Genomic DNA, 21,230 nt, shown 5'->3' on the forward strand with positions numbered 1-21,230 from the left:
AGGTTGTTTATTTTTGAAATCCTAGTCTAGTTGTGCTGCATTGTAGGGCAAAATATATAAGCCCATTTATTTTATATCTAGGGTGTCTAGTGGGTGTTGGACACAGGAGTTGTAGCTCCCTGGTAGTTGTAACTACCTTCCTTTTGGCGTTGTAGCATCCTCCTAGTTGTATGCTGGGTAAACCGGAGGTATCCTCGGGCACTAACATGTTCAAATCTCGATATTGAATATCGCATTCGATATCTAGCTTAGAGATGAAATCAGTCGAATGAAAACATATGTCGATATCTGATATCGGGATATCGCATATCTCTGAGATATCGAATATCTCGATATCTCGTGAGATATCGACAAATATGGTATTTTGCTAAAGTTCACGTGAAGGGCTTATACAATATTTCGAATTCGGTCCATATTTCACAGAGCTGCATTTGCTAAGGAATTTCAGTCTTGCCTATTCTTCCACTCTTAGCTCTCATCCAACACTCTGCCATTGTTCACATTGTTGTGATTTTCGTAAACTCACTGGAGGGTCATCTAAGCTCATCATCCAAGCTTTTTTCCACTATTTAAGGTAAATTCTATTCCTCTAAAACTATTTTTTTGAAAAGACTATGTACAAATTTTGTTGGATGGTGATGATATTAATATATGTTAGACAATCGGAGGCCGATCTATAGCCTCACAAGTGTCGAAATTTTTTTCCATATGTATTTTTTTTTTTTTTCTGGTTTTAAAAATTCATTTTCCTACAATTAAAATAGGAAATAATTAGGGGTAATATGACTTAGATGGTAATGAATTAAATATATGTTAGACACCAATGGCCGATCTACTTACCACGGTGTCGGATTTATTTTTCTCGCTCTTAAATAATTATTTTAATTTTCGCACATACCACTCCATTGGCATCGGATTATGGTGCATCACAACCTTACGATGGATATAGATATGGATCATCATCATATGGGCAGTTTAGTGGGGTAGGGGACTATGACTACATCCACCCAGGGACATCGGATCATCTTTTGTAAATAACATCTTTGCATACCCTAGCGGACCTAACTACCAACCTCACCAGCCATACATGCAGCCAATGCCATCGCCTCTTGCGCCGGCGCCAACATCATATCACAATGGATCATCTTCTTCACTGATGGATCGATTGGTAACCCTAGTTTATATCCTAGGATAGGTTACCTACAGATGTTGATGATTCCATTTACGTGACACTTGTGGATGACTACACTCGTTTCTTCTCCGATTCTATACCGTGGTCCACATATGTCCTTCAAACAGAGCAATGGACGTCGACTCCAGCGAGGCATGAGTGGGATTGATCCAGGAGGCACAGAAACTACTATTAGCGGTTTAGCACTTGTAATTTGTAACTTAAGTTGTGATTTCATTGATCTATGAACTTGTGAGTTGTGACTTGCGAGTTGCGAGTCTTGTGACTTACTAACTTTGACACTTAGTGTATTGCCTTTAAGGCTTTAAGCGAGTTATTGAATATTATGGAGTTTATGAGAATCATGGCACTCATCAATGTGTATTGGCTTTAACTTGATATGTGATGAAGTTAAATACTATTATTAAATATTAACTGCCTAATCTATGTGTATTTAACTATTTATACATTAGGTCGGCGACCGTATGTCAATCAAGGGTGCAAGCCCAAAACACCAATTTGAATTCACATTTTTACAATTTTATGGTTTAAATGTGTTTATTAAGCTTAAATAAGGCTGTCCATGAAGTTTCGTGCCTAGATATGGCCAAAAACCCCGAGATGGACCCCGAAATATTGCAGAAAAATGCAATATTTCGGTCATATTGCGATATCTCGGATATTTCGGATATCTCGGTAGGCCCGAGATACCGATATATCGCGAGATATAGTACTATGCTGACTAAAACACTTGTGTATTGAGCATATACGGAGCATTCTTGAGGCACTGCTCTGTGGATGTAGGCTTGTGCCGAACCACGTAAAAATCCTTGTGTTGTGGATGCTTCCTGTGGTTTGCTTGTGTGGAGATATGGATTGCCTTGTCTGTAGGATAGGTGTGTACACCGGGTAGACCTTGCCATAGGGTTGCGTGTGCCTGTGGTTGAAAGGCAAGGTGTGTCACACGATTGTGTATGTGTGCAAGCGATTTGTGGTTGTGTGTGTGCCAGGGCAGAACAATTGGGTCAGCTAAAGTTAAAAAGGGAATAAATTTGAAATCACTGATTCACCCCCCCCCCTCTCAGTGACAGCCATTGTCCAACAGTTTTCCTATGAAAGAATGGCAGTAATTACTTGATTATCAAGTTATGAATTATGAATTTTGCCAATGGACCTTGAATCACATTTTTCTAGAATGACTAAATGCTGTTTGCAATGGTTCCATGAAACAGCTTGTCAGGTGAGGAGTAGAAGGAGAAACACTGAGCTATACTTCTAAGATTCTGTGGCTTCTGTGGCTCTGCTTCTCTTATTTGAATTTAGTTTCAGCTCTGTAATTTTCAGTTTCCATCAACATCACTGATTCACTGTTGTGTACATCATCATAATATTCATGAGAAACTAGGCTTTTTTTTTAATTCAGGTCGAGAGAATAGTCCCTGGATCATTGCCCTCATCCACTGGAGGACCCATCATTCTTCTGGTTAACAAAGCTGATGGAGATGAGGAGGTTCTGAATGTTTCTTTTCTCCTGCCCCCCTAACCCCCATTTTTTTCCCCTTCACTGTCAGCCAGCTCTAATAGCTAGAACTCATAGTGTAGTTAATGCATTTTACAGGTAACAGCTGCTGGGAATAACATAGTAGCTGTGCTGCTTCTACAGGAGCTGCCTCACTTATCACATCTTGGTGTTAGAGCCCGTCAAGTTAGCATTTCTTGTGTACTTAACAGATAGTTCAATACTTGTGTGGAAATTAAAATTGGAAAGAAGTATCATATCTGATGGTTATTGCAGGAAAAGGTTGTATTTGTTACATGTGAAGATGATGAACAAATCGCAAACATAAAAGAGCTTAATGGAAAATCTGTAAGGTTAATATTTCTGATATATCCCGACTTAAGACTAACTTTTGATATCATGGGTGAAAGATGTGAATGTCAAGCCATTCTGATGCCATTTATGTTGGTGGAACCATAGGTTGGAAGCATCTTCCACGGGTGTTGATATATCTGCATCATTGTTAAATAATAGCAAAGATGAATTTGCAGTAAATACGTCAGGTAATGGGACTCCATCCACATTGGAAGTCCCAGAACCCCAGTCTTCATGGTCTGCAGTTAAAGCACCTCACCCAAGTCAGGTACTAGTGTGTGCCTATTTTGTAAGCTCTTTAGGCTTCTGATTTGATGTTGATTCTTAAGAGTTTGTGTAACTAATATAATTTCTTTGACTTCTGATCCGAAACTGATTCTGATCATGAAGTGCTGATGGAAGTAGTTTTTGTTCAGGGTACTTCTACTACAGGAGTTATTGCACTTGTGGATGCAGATACTTGCACTTCTGGTGCAAAGGCTGCTTCTTGTGGTCGCTTAGCTTCTTTGGCAACAATTTCTGAAAAAGGTGAAAGATCATAATCACTGTCTTATCTCAACTATATGGGGGTTTGCAACATGAATATGCTTCTGCCAATCCACTGCATCCAGCACTATACTTTCTGTTGAAGCTTGGATCTAAACCTTTCATTATCGTGGTCCACATCTTTTTTGTGTTAAGTTTTAGAGAGGAAGAAGAAGAGAGAAGAAGAGAGGAGAAGAGAGAAGCTCTAAGAGAGCAAACATGATTTTGGGGATTATGTGTTATGTCTCAAACTAGAGACTAACTTGCTTATATTGAAAAGAATGAGTAATTACATAGAGGCCCCTGACCTTATACAAATGACAGAAGAAACATAAAAACATGGGGTTATGTACAAGAATACCCCTGAAACTACTATTCTTAACTCTCCCCCTCAAGCTGGGTGGTATATGTCATACATGCCCCGCTTGTTCAACAAACAGTCAAAGTGATGAGTGCTAAGTCCTTTGGTGAAGATGTCGGCCACTTGTTCATTTGTCTTCACAAAAGGAGTGCAGATGATCTTTGACTCATTCTTTTCCTTGATAAAATGTCTATCAACCTCAACATGCATTGTCCTGTCATGTTGCACTGGGTTGTGGGCAATACTTATGGCTGCCTTGTTATCACAATATAAACTCATAGGTTTAACAGTCTCAAATCCCAATTCTTGAACAAGTTTCTTCAACCACAAGATTTCACACACTCCGTGAGCCATGGCTCTAAATTCTGCCTCAGTGCTCGACCTAGCCACCATAGGTTGCTTCTTACTTCTCCAAGGAACCAAATTTCCACCAACAAAAGTACAGTATCCTGAAGTGGATCTTTGATCAGAAATAGATCCAACCCAGTCAACATCAGTGTATGCTTCAATCCTCAAGTGACCATTTCTAGAGAAGAGAAGAACTTTTCCAGGGCATGACTTTAAATATCTGAGGATCCTGTAAACTGCATCAAGATGTCCCATTTTGGGTGCATGCATAAACTGACTTACCACTCCAACAGCATAGGCTATCTCAGGTCGGGTAAGGGAAAGATAGATTAGCTTGCCTACTAATCTCTAATATTTTTCAGCATCTACAAGAGGTTCACCACAATCTTCCCCTAGTTTGTGATTCTGATCGATAGGGGGGAGACTGGTTTACATCTTAAGTATCCTGTCTCTGTAAGTAGATCAAGGACAAACTTCCTTTGACGAACTTGGATCTTGAAACTTCAATCCTCAGAAAATACTTCAATGGACCAAGATCTTTGATCTCAAACTGCCAAGCAAAGTAACGTTTAAGCTTTGAGATTTCAGCCTCGTTGTTTCCCGTGACCACAATGTCATCAACATTTGCAAATAAGAGCTGTAATAGTGCTGCCCTTCCTTTGTATAAACAAATTGTGATCGGCTTGACTTCAGGTGTATCCATTTTGTAGGATAGCTTGTCTAAACCTCTTAAACCAAGCCTTAGGAGATTGTTTGAGGCCATAAAGAGCCTTCCTCAGACGACACACTTTTCCATTGCCACCAGGATGCTTGAACCCAGGAGGAGAGTGCATATAGACCTCTTCTTCTAAGTCACCATGTATTCTTTACATCAAGCTGGTACAATGGCCAATCAAAATTTGCAGCCATTGAGAGAAGTACCCGAATGGAATTATGCTTGGCCATTGGAGCAAAGGTTTCCTAATAATCAATGCCATACACCTGTCTATAGCCCTAAGCAACCAGTCTTGCCTTATACCTCTCCACAGTACCGTTAGACTTGAACTTGACTGTGAATACCCATCTGCATCCAACAGGAATTCTCCCCTTTGGGAGTTCAACAAGATCCCAAATGAGATTCTTCTCAAGAGCCACCATCTTTGTATTCATTGCTTCTCTCCATTTTGGATCAGTCATAGCCTCTGCTACATTCTTAGGAATAGATATGGAGGAGATAGCCACAGTGAAGGCAACACCTATAGGGGAGATAGAATCAAAGGAGACAAACTTGGCAATGAGATTGGTACATGCCTGTGTTCCTTTGCGATGAGCAATGGGGAGATCAAAGTCTGAGGATGTGGAAGTAGAGGGAGATATACCTGTCTCAATGGATGAAGACTCAGGATGAGGAGACGAAAGGGGATTTTGGCAGGTCTTCTTTATGGGAAGCCATGAAGAAGGATTTTGGCTGCCGATCTTCTTTGTATACACCAGTAGCTCCCCCTGTTCTCTGTTCACCTGTGCACAAGGCAGTTCCTCCTCAACAACAGTATCTACAAAACTCTCCCCCTCAACAAGAGTATCCACAGAACTTTTCTTTCCCTTATCAATGTGAAAAGGGGGAATAGGAACAGGAGAGGAGGAAGGAAAGGAAACAAACTCAAGAACCTCTTCAACCTCACCACCAAGGGATGAATACTCCTCTTGAAGAGGTAACTGAAAATACGGGATGGTTTCAAAAAAATGGACATCTTTGGAGAGAAGCCATCGACGAGTAGTCGTCGGAGGGTGATAACATGTGTATCCTTTGGAGGTAGAGGAATACCCAAGAAAGAGGCACTTCAAGGCCTTAGGATACAATTTAATGCGGGTAGATTTGCTAATATGGACATAGTAGATGCAACCAAATACCCTTGGGGGGAAGGGAGAAAGAAGAAGAAAGTGAGGGTAAGACATCAAGAGGGACTCTGAAGTTCAAGACACTGGAGGGCATATGATTGATAAGAAAGACAGCAGTGAGTAAGGCATCGGACCAAAAAGTTTTTAGAACATGCATTGTAAACCAAAGAGACCGAGCCACTTCCAACAGGTGGCGGTTTTTTCGTTCAGCAACCCCATTTTGTTGAGGGGTATCAACCATGGTATTAACTCTCGTTTCGTTTCGGTGTTTCGGTCTGACCGAAATTTCTGAGATACCGAAATTTCGTCGAAATATGGTATTTTTCTATGGGTGTAAAATACCAAAATGACCGAGATTTCCGAAATTTTCGAAACGAGATTACCGAAATTACCAAGATTTCCGAAATTTCCGAAACGAGATAACCGAAATATTTGAAATATTGCACGTGACACTTTTAGTGACTTTTTCAATATCTCGCGATATATCGTGAGTCCACGATATTTCGTCGATATCTCACGAGATATCGTCGAAATATGGTATTTTTCCATTTCGGATTGGTATCGTATCTCGGACAGCTCGAGATATACGAAATTTGGCGAAATATCGTCGAAATTTCGCGAGATTTTGAACTATGGTATCAACACAAGCCACCTGATGGATAATGCCATGGTCAGGAAAAAAAGGTCTCCAAACCACCATACATATACTCTCCACCTTTATCAGAACGGACAATCGAAATACGAGTTTGAAACTGGGTATACATCAACTCATAAAAATATTTAAACGCCGCATAGACATCACTCTTTTGTTTCAAGAGATAAACCCAAGTAACTCGAGAGAAGTCATCAATGAAAGAGACAAAGTAGCGGAAGCCACATAATGAAGTAACAGGGGAAGGACCCCAAACATCAGTGTGAACAATGTGAAAAGGTGAAATAGATCTATATGATTGATGTATCTTGAACAATGTATGCTTTAATTCAACGTATCTTGATGTTGGCAGAATCGTGGGTTGGAAAGAGAGAATTAGAGAATGGAAAATCTTATACATTGATAAGTAAGCCCTTCTATTTATAATAGAGGGGAAAGTTACAAAGGGACTGAAATAGACATAATTACCCCTAACTAGCTGACTCTATAAGAGCAGCAACTTAATCCTAATATCATAAGAATAAGTCTACCCCAAAAGGACCAGAATACCCCCATGGTATTCTAGATTACATATTCCAACACTCCCCCTCAAGTTGGATTATACATATAAGTAAAGAAGGAGGATCCAACTTGAACTAATAAGAAAAAAAACTCTATAATAATGCTAACTCCCCCTCAAGTTGGCGCATACAAGGCACTAATGCCCAACTTGAACAAAACGGGAAGAAACAAAGTTGCAACAGAGTCCAGTCTTGACAGATGAATGCAGCTCCCAAATAAACCTTCAAGAACTTGAAAAATAGATCTTCAAAACCTGGGCAGACTTGATCAACAAACATTCACCAATCTTCAATAGCTATCCAGTGATCAATCTCAGATTGTCACAGTGACATAAAATCTTGAAATGTAGAACTAGGGCAGCAAGCAACGGAATAAACTGAATCAGGCAGCGAAAACAACTGAATCAACCCAACTATAAACCCTCATATAGGCTGGCAATAACCAAATATCTTCAATACTTTAATACTTCAATCTCCCCCTAATGGCAAACTCAACCCAATAACAAAGGATACCCAATAGCAATGGTGGAGAAGACTGATCATCTATATTTTGCACCAATGTTCCTGCAAGTTCTGCTTTCTGCAATGGCTGCAGGTGTATTGTTCATAATCCCCCCTCACGTGTAGTAGTACACGTGGACAGATAACGGAGATGATGTAAGAAATAGTGCAAAAGTATAATATTCCAGAATTTTCCAAAAGGTGCTAAGGGTAATGGAAAAGGAAGAAATGACAATTTAGAGAATACCATAAACTTCCAAAGTGGTTATGGGTATATGCCAAAGGTATGGTATGGGAGGTGATGAAGTGAAAAAAAAAATAGTGGGATAATGAATCACGGAGAAAAACAATGCAACATATAAATTGTCAACCATCTTCAAACGATCAAACAAACTCCTTAGATGGAAACTCCTGCAGGGGAGAGACACCAAACTCCAATATTCAAATCTGATAAGTAAACAGATCTGATTTGAAGTAAGGAAAGACTCCAATCTTCAAGGCTTGGGTCAATCTTCAAACATGGAAGAACCAGTGTGCAAAACACCAATTTGTAAACTCCCACGTGCTAAATAGAACTGACGAAGATATCTAGGTAGAATTGACGCAATAAACTTAAAAAAAACTTGGATCAGATCTGAATTAGTGAACAATGCCAGGATTAAGCTTTGAAAGTAAACTGGATATAAACTTGTAGAAAAGCTTCACACAACTGAATAGATTCGTAGTCGCAACCAATAAGCATGGAACACACTGTTGTAATCCCAAATCGAAACCAATCTCCAGGGTAGTAGATCCGACTCTTTAACAATGTGAAAGAAATTCGATCTCCAATAGTAGGATATTCAGTCTCAAGAATAGGGCAGTAGTATTCCACATAAAGGCAGCAGTAACAGGTTAATCAGTCATGCTTACAGAAGCCAATCAATAGAACCAGCAAAGTATGTAGTAAAGCTCAATAGAGCCAGCAAGTATAAGATAATAACTCAGCAAATCCAAAAGTAATTGATGTAGCCAGCCATATAGGAACTAGAAAATAAATAGGTTGATTGATGTAGAAGGTGACCATAAGGATGAAACCTGATCAATTTGATTTGCTGCAACAAATTTGAAACGCATTGAAAAGATTGGATGTCCTCTCCCCTTGTATCTCCCTTGCCGGCCTTCCGGCAGGCCTGACCCTCTCCTCTAGTACGTGAGCTTGATTTTCCGGCAGCCTTTTCTTGGCTTGCCCTTCTTCCCTCTCCTGCATTATGGCCCTGTCTCCTTGTCCCCACTCCATTTCCCCGCACCCACCTGCTCCAGCTTCATGGAGCTCTCTTGTCGCTGGCAATTCATCCTCTCGCTCTGATGGTCTACAGCTTCGCTTTGTTCCCCCTGTTTTCGTTGGCTCTGCGAAAGTAGCCATGTGTGCTCCTGATCTTCTGGAATCTGAGGTAAAATTGTGGGAAGATCGCCTTGTTGGTAACTTCCTTGGTCGTCGTCCCCCTTTTCATGTTGTCAAGCTCTCTCTCTCCAACCAGTGGCGTCCACAGGGATCTCTTGACACTTACTTTCTGGACAATGGTTTTTTCATCTTCAAGTTCTCCTCTTCGCTTGACAAGATGCGTGCCCTCAAAGGTGGCCCTTGGCAAGTAGGGAAGATGCCCATTTTCTTGCGCCAATGGGACCATCAGCTTCAGCTCCTACGTGTTGACCTTTCCTCTATCCCTCTGTAGGTTACACTTCCAGGGTTACCTCTGCACTACTGGTTCACGGATGGCCTTAGCACTATTGGCTCTGTGTTGGGGAAGCCTCTTTTCTCTGATTTGAGGACCAGGCGCAAGGATCGACTTGTTTTTGCACGCATCTGTGTTGAGGACTCGGCGGCAGACCCCTTGCCCTCCTTTATCGTTGCCAACGAAGGGGATGATTTTTCCTTTGAGCAGGAGGTGCACTTCGACTGGAAGCCCCCTCAGTGCCTGACTTGCAAGGTCTTCGGGCACGACTCCCACCTCTACTCTCCGTTGGAAAAGCCCTGTGATGCTCCTGATCCTTCGGCGAAAGAAGTACCTGCCGGCAATGGTGGCCCCACCCCTTGAGGTCGAACACCTGCTGTTGCAGCTGTTGCTCGATCTCCCGCCCATGGTAGATCTCGGCTCCGTTACCGGAATCAACGTTGGAAGAAGAAGACTTGGCCGGAAAGTACCATTGTCCAGTTGCTTTCGAATGAGCAGCATTGGTCTGATGCTCAGAACCATTTCAGTCTGCTTTCCGCCGAAGACGCAGAGGGTACGGAGCCTCTCTCTTGCCCCGAGAAGCCCCAGTTTGCAGTATTGCCTCGGAGCAGATCTCGTATGGCAGAGGGCTTCTCTTCTGATCTTTCCTCTTCTAGCTCTGCAGCTGTTGCTCCTCCCCCCAATGCTTCGAGCGCACTCTATTGATCCTTTGATCTCTTCTGTCTGTGCTTTTGAGCCTTCGTTAACTTCAAAAGCCTGTGCCCTCGAGTCTTTGTCTGCTAGCGATGCTAACCCCCTTTTGGCTTCAGCGAACCTTTTGAACCCCCTCGTCGAGACTTCCTCTGGCCTTGACTTGGTGGCCCCCCCCCTCTCTTGTCCCTTGTCCAGCGGTTCCCGGAACGGGCCTCTCCCCTTTGCTTCCTTCCGGGTCGGGTTTAGCCCCCTCTCACCCTTCCGATATTTTACCCAGGTCTTCTCGTGGGTCGGGTCAGGCTCTTTCGCCCTTTACCCAAATTGTACCCAATTTCTCCTTTCGGTCGGGCCCTCTCTCTCTTCTTGGACCTTTTCCGACCCAATCTGTTCCTTCGTCTTCTTCACCCGATAGGTCTGTAGCTGCCACCGCTGCTCCCTGTATGTCTCCCCTACACCCTCCTCCTACAGCTGCCACCCCCCTCCTTCGTAGCTCGTACCGGCGCCGTCACCATAGCGAAACCAGGTCTCCGGCTGTTCTGACCAGGCTCCTTGAGTCTTCGCTGCCTCTCCTCCCCCTTGCTCAATGATCCGTGGCATCATTTGGAACACCAAAGGGCTCAACTCTCCCTCTAAGCAATCCGCTGTTCGCTCCCGTATTCGTTCCACTCATTCTTGTTTTTGCTGCCTTCTTGAAACTCATATCAAAGAGCCTAATTCGACCAAAATTGTCAGCTCTATTGCCCCGGGTTGGTCGATTCTTTCAAACTACTCTCATCACACCAACGGCCGTATTTGGATTTATGGGACCCCTGCAGAATCTCCATCTCCCTCTCTTCTGCCTCCTCTCAGTTCATGCACGCCATGTTCTCTCGATTGCACTGGGCCATTTTTCCTTTTTCCCGACCGTGGTTTATGCTCTTAATCGCCCTCTTGATAGGATTGTCCTCTGGGCTGATCTCAGGTCTATTGCTTCCCAGATTGGTGCTCAGCCTTGGGGGTTAGGAAGGGATTTCAACATTATCGGTTCACCCATGAAAAGCGAGGTGGGGACCATATGGACTTGGAGGCTATGAATTCCTTTAATGATTGCATTGATGATTTGGGGGCAGATGACCTCAGATGGACAGGCTTTGCACTCACTTGGAGCAACAAGAGGGCTGGAAGCAATCGCATTGCCTGTAAGCTGGACAGAATGCTTGTCAATGAATAGTGGCTGGCAGCCTTCCCTTCCTCTCAGGCCTCTTTTGATAACCCAGACATCTCAGATCATTCCCCCATCTCCTTAGCCATTCAGCCTTTCACCTCTGTTGGCCCTAAATCCTTCAAGTACTTTGACATGTGGTCCTCTCACCCATACTTCCTTTCTGTTGTACAAGATGCCTGGAATAAGCCTGTTTTTGCCTTTTCTGCTCCTCTAATTGCTTTCTCTAGGAAACTCACAAATGTTAAGGCTGCTCTTAAAGATTGGAACATCAAAGTTTTTGGCAACATTTCTCATCAAGTCCTGGAGTGTAAGGAAAGGCTTGCTGCCATACAGGCTAGTCTACAGTCTGATCTTCTTAATGCTTCCTTGGCCATTGAAGAGAAAGATGTCTCCTCTCAGCTCTCCTCCTTGCTGGCTAGGGAAGAAAGTTTGCTTAAGCAAAAATCTAGGATCACTTGGCTGGATTTGGGAGATTCAAACACGGCCTACTTCCATCGATCGGTGAAAGCTAGGCTTAACACAAACTCCATTATTCAGCTCGCCCGGCCGGATGGATCCTTAGTCAACTCTGTGAAAGATATTAAAGATTTGACAGTTCAGCACTTCCAGAGCATCTTTTCTAGTCCTCAGGAGAGTCTTGCTCCCATTCCGGACCAGTTGCTCAACAAGTTTATTGGCCAGGCCTCCCTTGATTCTTTGAGTTCTATTCCTAAAGAACAGGAAATTGTGGAAGCTATTCACTCTCTCAAGGTCAATGGTGCTCCGGGCCCGGATGGCTTTAGCATGGGGTTTTTCTTAGCCGCTTGGAATATCATCAAATCTGATCTTGTAGCTGCCATCGAAAGCTTCTTCCTAAATCCTAGTCAAATTACTGGGATCAACAATACTTTTCTTTGCCTCATCCCCAAAAAGGAAGGTGCTATTGCCATGAATGATTTTAGGCCCATTGCCCTTTGCCCTTTGCAATCTCCTCTACAAGTTCATAGCAAAGATTCTTGCTCGTAGGCTCAAAGGTGTTGTGGATGGCTTGGTCAGTGACTCAGTGACAACCAAACAGCCTTCATCCCTGGCAGGAATATCTCGGACAACATCCTTTTATGCAATGATTTAATTCGAGGGTTTGATCGGAAAAATCACTCTCCCTCCTTCCTCTTGAAGATTGACATTCACAAGGCCTTTGACTCTCTTAGGTGGGAATTTATTACTCAGGTGATGACTAAGATGGGATTCCCTCTGCCTTTTGTAAATTGGGTTAGCTCTTGCATTTCTTCCCCCAAGTTCTCGGTTCTGGTCAATGGTAGCCCAGCGGGTTATTTTGGTGCTTCTGTGGGGATTCGCCAAGGCTGCCCTCTATCTCCCTACCTGTTCACCTTGGCTTTGGAAGTCCTATCCAGAGAGATTCAGATTTGTACTGATCAGCAGATTATTTTGCCAATGCCCAAGTGTAAAGCCATTAAGCTCACTCATCTAGCCTTTGCAGCCGATCTGATGATATTCTCAAAGGCCACAGTCACCTCTATTCAGTGCATTTTAAGTTGCCTTCAGCATTTCCATGAGCGCTCGGGTCTCCGCATCAACCCCTCAAAGTCTCTTATATTTTTGGCTGGAGTCTCAGAGGTTCTGAAAACAGCTCTTCTTGCTAGATCTGACTTCCTAGAGGGCAAGCTTCCAGTCAAGTACTTGGGTATTCCTCTGATCCCGGCCAGGCTTACTGCTCACCATTGCACTCCTATGCTTGATTTGATCAGGAAAAGGCTTCAACTTTGGAAAAGCAAACTTCTCTCCTATGCATGCAGGTTAATCCTTATCAAATCAGTATTGGAGTCATCTTATATCTATTGGTCTGGGATTTATGGGCTACCTCAGGCCACCATCAAGTCCTTGGAAACCCTCATGGCCTCCTTTCTCTGGAAGGGCAATGATTCCTCTAGATTTCTCCATCCCCTAAGCTGGGCCGCTGTGTGTCTCCCTAAGATGGAAGGTGGGCTGGGCATCCGAAGAATCAAAGAGGTGAACACTGCGGGTATCATCAAGCTTATTTGGAAGATTGCTTCCAAGAAGAAAAGCATCTGGGTTGACTGGGTTTATTCGGGTCCTCTTCGAAATGACTCTATCTGGACGGCTTCCCCTTCCTCTGATGCTTCTTGGGTCTGGCGCAAAATTCTTGCAAGCCGACACCTTGTGCTTCGGGTCATTCGGTCCCAGGTTGGTGATGGTCTCTCCACTTACCTTTGGCTGGACAATTGGCACCCTTCGGGGATTCTTCTCCATCAGGTCACTCCCCGCTCCATTTATGCAATGGGTCTTCATAGGCTATCTTTGGTTGTTGATATTCTTGATCAGGATGGCTGGGCTCCCCCACCCTCTGGCAACTCTCTTAGCCTTATTTGGGGTGAGCTCCCCTCTATTCCAAGAAGGCCTACTGCCCGAGGAGATTGTGTTCTTTGGATAACAAACAGATCTGGCCTCTTCTCTTCTAAGGAAGCTTGGAACTACATTCGTTTGAGAGGCCAGCTGGTACCTTGGCGCAAGCTTCTTTGGTTCAAGCACCACATTCCTCGCCACTGTTTTACAGCTTGGAGGGTTTTCAACAACTGTCTCCCAACCCAGGCTTTTCTTCAAAGCCGCCAGATCCAAGTCTCTTCTGCTTGCTGCCTATGCTGGAACAATGCTGAAGACTTGAGTCATCTGTTCTTTGAGTGCCCTACCGCTGCTGCTATTTGGAAAGGCATCCTCCTCAAGTGCTGGCCGGTTCGTAGAAGAATTCTCCCCTTCTCTAGAGAGTGGATTTGGGTTGATATGACCTTTGCTGGCTACTCTATTTGTGATGTGGTAGGGAGGCTGGCTTTCTGTGCCACTATCAACCATATTTGGATGGAGCGTAATATCAAGAAATGGACCTCCAATTCTCGTCCTTACCAAAAGATTTGGGATTACATTTCCTTTGAGATTAAAGCAAAGTTATCCCTTGTCCCCCCCCTCTAGTTGTTTAGACTCCCCAAGGAACAGGCTCATTGTTGACTCTTGGGGCCTCTCTAATGTTTCTCTTGTTTCTTCAGCCTCTCCTAGCTAAGGCTTTGGATGTTTGTGTTTTTCTTGCCCCTAGGGGCCCTCTGTAATTCTTTTTTTCTCTTCGGTAATGATATTATTTATTCACCCAAAAAAAAAGGATGAAACCTGAATTTTGTTACAAAAAACTCCATTAATGATGCTGAAACTTAGGTCGAGTACTCTTCTGATGGTGATAAAATACTCCTCAAAAAATCAACGAGAGGACTGCCCTACCCCTCAGATTGATTATAGTCAGGGTTTTGTAAAAACCCTGAAACTTGAGATTGATTGGAGGGTAGAGGGCTTCAAAAAACTGATGATGACTTGTTAAAGTGTGATGATTTGGCATAGATGCTGTCCACAACTGCTTGAATGGATCTCCTATATGAACAACTAATCTCTTGTAGTGTTTGAGACTTGATCTTCAAAAGGGAGAAACACCCAAAAGTGTAGAAAAGATAGGGCAGCAGCTATCTTAGGTAAAATACTTCTTCAAGCCATGAATAATTGAAATAGACTGCCTCTCTTGATAGTAGAAACACCTTTAAAAAGCTCCAGAAGTAGCAGGTAACCCTAACCCAAAAAATCGATTAATGTCAGGGTTTTGGAAAACCCTGAAATAGAGAGATCGATTGGGGTGGGGTCTTCTAGGAAACTTGGATAAGTGCAAGATTGAGGTCGAGTGGTCCTAGCAATGGAAGTAATCAGCGCTCCAAAAATCAGCAAAAGCTAAAACCTGTAACCCTACATTCGATTGGAGTCAGGGTTTTGTCAGGGTTTTTAGCAGATAATTAAATTAGAAGGTTAAGGAAGCTTTCCTGTAAAAACTAATCCTGCCATCAGAAAGGGTCCAAACTTAGGTCGAGTGGGGCTTATAGTAGTAGAGAATCACCCCCCAAAAATCAGCTGCAACTGAAAGGAGAAACCCAAAAATCGATTGGAGTCAGTGTTTTAAAAAACCCTAACAAGTTGAGATCGATTGGGTATGAGGGCTGGAATGGTTAATGAAAGCAGGAGGAAAAAAAAAAAAAAAGAGGGAAAGAGCATGGTTAAAGTATCGACCGATACGATACGGACCGATACGTATCGGTATCGGTCGATACCGATATGTCTCCTTTTAAAAAAAATGAAGTGTCTCGAATTGTATTAAAATGTATCGGTCGATACGAGCCGATACAATACGTATCGATACCATCGATACGTCCAGTAAAGGGTTCTATGGGTGGTTTAATACGTATCGATACATATCGATACGTATCGGCCGATACGGCTCGATACATATTGATACATTACCGATTTGTACCGATACACACCAATACGTACCGATACCATCGATACATTCCATAAAAAGGCCATTTTCATTCACAGACTCTATACAATTCCTAATCTAACGAAAAATGAAGGAAAACTCTCAACCAAGAGTCTAAAATGTTGCATTTAATCTTGGTTTTTCACACTTTTAAACTAAAAAACGAATCACCCTTTGCATCATCCAATACTCTTCATGGCTATAGACGATTACAACATGTGAGAAACTTCATCTTTTATAACAATTTCAATTTAATGCACTTGTTTGGTTATACATTATTCACCATTTTAGGTTTTGTGCACGACAATTATTATATATATATTGCTTATTTATATTGTTTTTTGTTCCAAAAGTGTATTTTCATGTGTATCTTGACCATTTCTATACGTATTTGTATTGTTTGATACGTATCTTAGAAACGATACGTCTCTTAAAATCACCCGACCAATACGATACCCATTACCAATACTTTAAACCTTGGGAAAGAGGACAGTGGAATAGGGTTGAAAGGTGATGGAAAAGGGTGCATGGGAGGCTCCAACAATGGAGGATCAGCCTTCTTTACTGATAGAAATCTGATCTTCAAGAAAAACTGGAGACCTTCAAATCGCAGAGATTGTTCCAGTAGAATTTTAATGAAAAAAATAGATAAGGATGGAGGAGGGCAGCAACTAAATCATTTGTTTAGGTTTTTACCTCATTAGTGCTGCCCCCTTTCAAGGATGAGAAGAAGAAAACCAGAAGAGGGTGAAACTAAGAAAGAAAAAGGGTTTTTTCTTTCTAACCTTGATCAAACCTGCTCTGATACCATGTTGGCAGAATCGTGGGTTAGAAAGAGAGAATTAGAAAATGGAAAATCTTATACATTGATAGGTAAGCCCCTCTATTTATGATAGAGGGGAAAGTTAAAAAGGGACTGAAATAGACATAATTACTCCTAACTAGCTGATTCTATAACAACAGCAACTTAATCCTAATATCAGAAGAATAAGTCTACCCCAAAAGGACCAGAATACGCCCACGGTATTTTGGATTACAGATTCCAACACTTGAACTTTGTACAATGTGTGTAAGAAATGGGATCATATTTCCTACACACATCATACATAGTTCATGATATGTTGAATTAAAGCATACATTTTTCGAGATACGTCAATCATATAAATGGAACATGTGAACTACATCATACGTCAGTTCATAAACTTAGAAACACTCAAAAGAAATCAGACTAAACCCACTCACCTTGTCTACAGACTTGGTGATTTGACTCCCGAAATCAGCACCCGAACAATTCTCCGATATGCCTCACCAGTAGATTGTCTTTGACCTAATTCATGTTCATTTTGGTGTTAATTCATGAGTTAAAGAATACCCAAAAGATTTTCCAAAAGTCTAGGAATATCTCAGTTGTCGAAATATGGGTATTAATGTAACATGGGTCGACCCATGGGGCTTTTCTCTATTTTAGTTTCTGCCTAAGGGCATTATTGTAATTGTTCCTATTCTGGAACTTTCTCCATAGCTAAATCGTATGGGGGCTGTCATATTGACAAGCCTGCCAATTATTCCATCGTGGCATCAGAGCCAAACACGATACCTAAGGAATAATTCCCAAATCCCTAGATCGATTCTCCTTCTCCTCTTTTATTCTCTTCTTCTTCTTCTTCTCAAAATCGATCTCTTGTTGTTCAATTATTCTTCTTCTAGCCACAACTAAGCCTTAGTCCTCTCTTACAGCCGTAAGTTTTTTTCTTTAGTTCCTATCGTTTTTGGTAGGGCGATACTTGGAGGTGATCAAATATGATCTAGTATCTGCCCTTACTTTTACCTCCTTTTTTTCTCAATCCTATTTATGATCTCTTTACAATAGGAGATCCTTATTTATGCGCAGCTTCTGGGATTCAGAGTTTCTGCAATTTTTTGTTCGATAAATTGAGATTTACAATCTCCTTGTGAAGATCGAGAATAGCAGTTTTTTTTGCAGATTGATTTTTTAATCAAAGTTTTTTTTAGCCTTATTCTTCATGGGTGATTCAGAAATATCTCCAGCAACTACCGTACCTGCAGCCACCCACAGCAACAATCACGAGTATCCCTCTTTTACTGCCAGCCCAGTGAAGCCCGATGGTACAAACTATTTAGTATGGTCCAGATCATGTTTTCTCTCCATCGATTCAAGGGATTATAAGGGATTTATATATGGTACTTCAGTCAAACCGATTGATGCTGGTCCATTACAGGATATATGGAGTTCTGGTAATTCTCTTGTCATGTCCTTTCTTATCAGTTCGATGACTCTATCCATTGCCCGTGGATATTTTTTTACTTGATTCAGCCACTAAGATCTGGAAAGCTGCACAAGATACTTATTCCCAGGTCGGGAATGATGCTCAGGTTTACGATATCCAAAGGAAAATCGATGCAACCAAACAGGGAGAACTTACTTTGTCGCAGTATTATTCTGAGCTCCGTAGCTTGTGGCAAGAGCTAGACTTTTATGATGATTTTCAGGCTGAATGTTCTGCAGATGTACTAAATTTCAGAAAAGGGAGGACAAATTCAGAGTGTATACTTTTTTGACTGGACTCAATGTGGAATATGATCAGCTCCGATCTCAGGTATTGAGTCGTTCTCCTTTGGAACAAGCATATTCTATGATTCAATTGGAGGATACTCGTCGGACCACTATGTTACCACCATCTCAACTAGAACGATCAGCTTTATTATCTAATTCTGGAGGTGGATCCTCTAATACTGGTACACGTTCCTCATTTGAAAAGGAACCTCTAAAGTGTACTCATTGTGGGAAGGATCGTCACACGGTTGATTACTGCTGGAAATTACATGGTAGGCCATCTGGTGGGGGTCGTGGCCGTTGTCATGGTGGTGGTCGTGGCCAGGCCAATCTGACAGAGACTGTTGAAGCACCACCTCCTAATACCACACTTTCTGCAGAGGAACTTGCTGTATTCCGTCGTATGATGACCAACTTTGGGTCTTTCATACCAACATCTGCCTCTGCCTCTACCTCGACTGTGGTTCCCTCTTCTGAATCCATCCTTGTTTTCTCCAAACCAGGTATTTCTTTTAGTGGTCATTGTGCTTCGGCATTATCCCATCCTTGGATAATCGATTCTGGAGCCACTGATCACATGACTGGTACATCCAATTTATTTTTTTGTTATTTTCTTTCTTCCGGTAAGGATAGAATTAAAATTGCCGATGGTTCCCTCTCCTCTGTATCAGGGAAGGGAGCCATCCATTGTTCTCCTTCTTTATCCTTGTCCTCTGTCTTGCATGTACCAAAGTTCGCTTCTAATCTACTTTCTATCAGTAGTTTGAGATCTGATCTCAATTGTAAAACTGTTTTTTACCCATCCCATTGTGTCCTTCAGGACTTGGGGACGGGGAAAATGATTGGAACTGGTAGAATGCGTGGTGGACTTTATTTGCTAGATGATGACCTTGCCTCTAATACTGCTGCAATATCTGGACAGGCTCATAACGCTACTTCCCCTGACAGTCATTTATCTTAGATACATCGTTGGCATCCCGGTTGGGACATCCCCCTTTAGGAACCTTAGCTAAAAATTTTCCTGGTTTATTTCAGCATTGTAATCCTCAAACTTTATTATGTGAGGCTTGTGTTTATGCTAAACAAACTCGTACTATTTATTCTAGTTCAAATAAAAGATGTTCCAAACCTTTTTCCATGTATGGGGTCCCTCACGCACCTCATCTATTTGTGGTTTTAGGTGGTTTGTCACATTTATTGATTGTCATACAAGCACCACTTAGGTTTATTTAATGAGGCATAAAAATGAAGTGTTTCTTGTTTTAAAGTTTTCCATAGCATGGTTCACACCCAGTTTTAGGCAGCCATTCAAACCCTTCGGAGTGACAATGGTCATAAATATTTAGATGGGCCTTTCAAATCTTTCTTGCTACTCAAGGTATCATTCACCAAACTAGTTGCGTTGACATTCCATTCCAAAATGGAGTGGCTGAACGCAAAAATAGCTCCTTGATGTAGCTCGTTCTATTATGTTTGAAATGAATGTTCCTTCTCATTTTTGGGGAGAGGCTGTTCTTATCAATCAAATGCCCTCTCGGCTCCTTGACTATAAGTCTCCTCTTGATCTTTTAAAGGGGTCTTCTTCTTATATCATTCCTCCCAAAATTTTTGGGTGTGTTTGTTTTGTTCGCAATCACTATGCTCATGGTAAACTTGATCCTCATGGTCTCTGCTGCATTTTCATTGGATATTCTCCAACTCGCATTTTTGTTTCCATGGATGTTGTTTTTCATGAGGCTGTGGCCTTTTATCCTTCATCAGCACCTCTTAGGGGGAGTCTATATCTACTTTAGAAGATGTGCCGATTACCATTCCTCTCCTTCATGAGCCCACCGATGCTTATCATGCACCTCTAGATGGTGGTGTCCAAGGGAGCAGCAGGTTCAGCCAGAGAAGGATTTACAACAGTATTATCGGAAGAAAAAAGGGCAAAGATGGCCTCTAATCCAGGACAAGATGAGACTTTCTCTGGTAATATTTCTGATCCTTTGGATCTTTCTCCTTCGAATCTTTCTCCTGTTAATTCTGAACCTTCTATTATTTCTAATCCGTCACTTGACTTACCCATTGCTCTTAGGAAGGTAAAAAGATCTTGTATGCAACATCCAATTTCTCAGGTTGTTTCGTATGAGTCTTTGTCTCCCTCCTTTCATGCTTTTTTTTCCTCTTTATCTTCTGTTTCCATACCACAGACTTGGCAGGAGGCATTTGCAGATGCTAGGTGGAAAGGGGCTATGGTCGAAGAAATGCAAGTTCTTAAGAAGAGTGGTACTTGGGACCTTGTCACACTTCCACCACAAAAAAGGACCATTGGTTGCAAATGGGTCCTTGTGGTTAACCAGAAGGCTGATGGAACAGTTGACCGCTTTAAAGCTAGATTAGTTGCTCGCGGCTTTACCCAAACATATGGGATAGATTATTTGGAGACTTTTGCGCCTGTTGCCAAGATGAACACCATCAGGGTCATTCTTTCTTGTGCTGGGAACCTTAGATGGAGTCTACAGCAGCTTGATGTTAAAAATGCCTTCCTCCATGGTGAATTGGAGGAGGAAATTTATATGGATGTGCCACCTGGATTTTCATTTTCTGGAACTCAAGGCAAGGTTTGTAAACTCAAGCGGGCTTTGTATGGTCTGAAACAATCACCTCGTGCATGGTTTGGCCATTTTCAGATGGCAATGGTGACATTTGGTTATAAACAAAGCAACATAGATCACACTTTGTTCATAAAGGGTCATTCTTTCTTGTGCTGTGAACCTTAGATGGAGTCTACATCAGCTTGATGTTAAAAATGCCTTCCTCCATGGTGAATTG

At 42.2% G+C, this 21,230-nt stretch overlaps 1 protein-coding gene across 1 annotated transcript in view; it reads left to right on the top strand.

Annotated features, from left to right (window-relative positions):
* Window positions 1-21,230, top strand: part of LOC122656952 (phosphoglucan, water dikinase, chloroplastic-like) — a 125,714-nt gene that overhangs the window by 91,381 nt on the left and 13,103 nt on the right. The window contains exons 14-18 of the mRNA XM_043851658.1: window positions 2,595-2,681; window positions 2,790-2,876; window positions 2,967-3,043; window positions 3,150-3,312; window positions 3,461-3,572. Of these exons, the coding sequence (XP_043707593.1) occupies window positions 2,595-2,681; window positions 2,790-2,876; window positions 2,967-3,043; window positions 3,150-3,312; window positions 3,461-3,572 (526 nt within the window). The remainder of the gene's footprint in view (window positions 1-2,594; window positions 2,682-2,789; window positions 2,877-2,966; window positions 3,044-3,149; window positions 3,313-3,460; window positions 3,573-21,230) is intronic.

The sequence above is a fragment of the Telopea speciosissima genome, chromosome 3 (genome assembly GCF_018873765.1).
Source record: "Telopea speciosissima isolate NSW1024214 ecotype Mountain lineage chromosome 3, Tspe_v1, whole genome shotgun sequence".
In the NCBI taxonomy this organism is placed as follows: domain Eukaryota; kingdom Viridiplantae; phylum Streptophyta; class Magnoliopsida; order Proteales; family Proteaceae; genus Telopea; species Telopea speciosissima.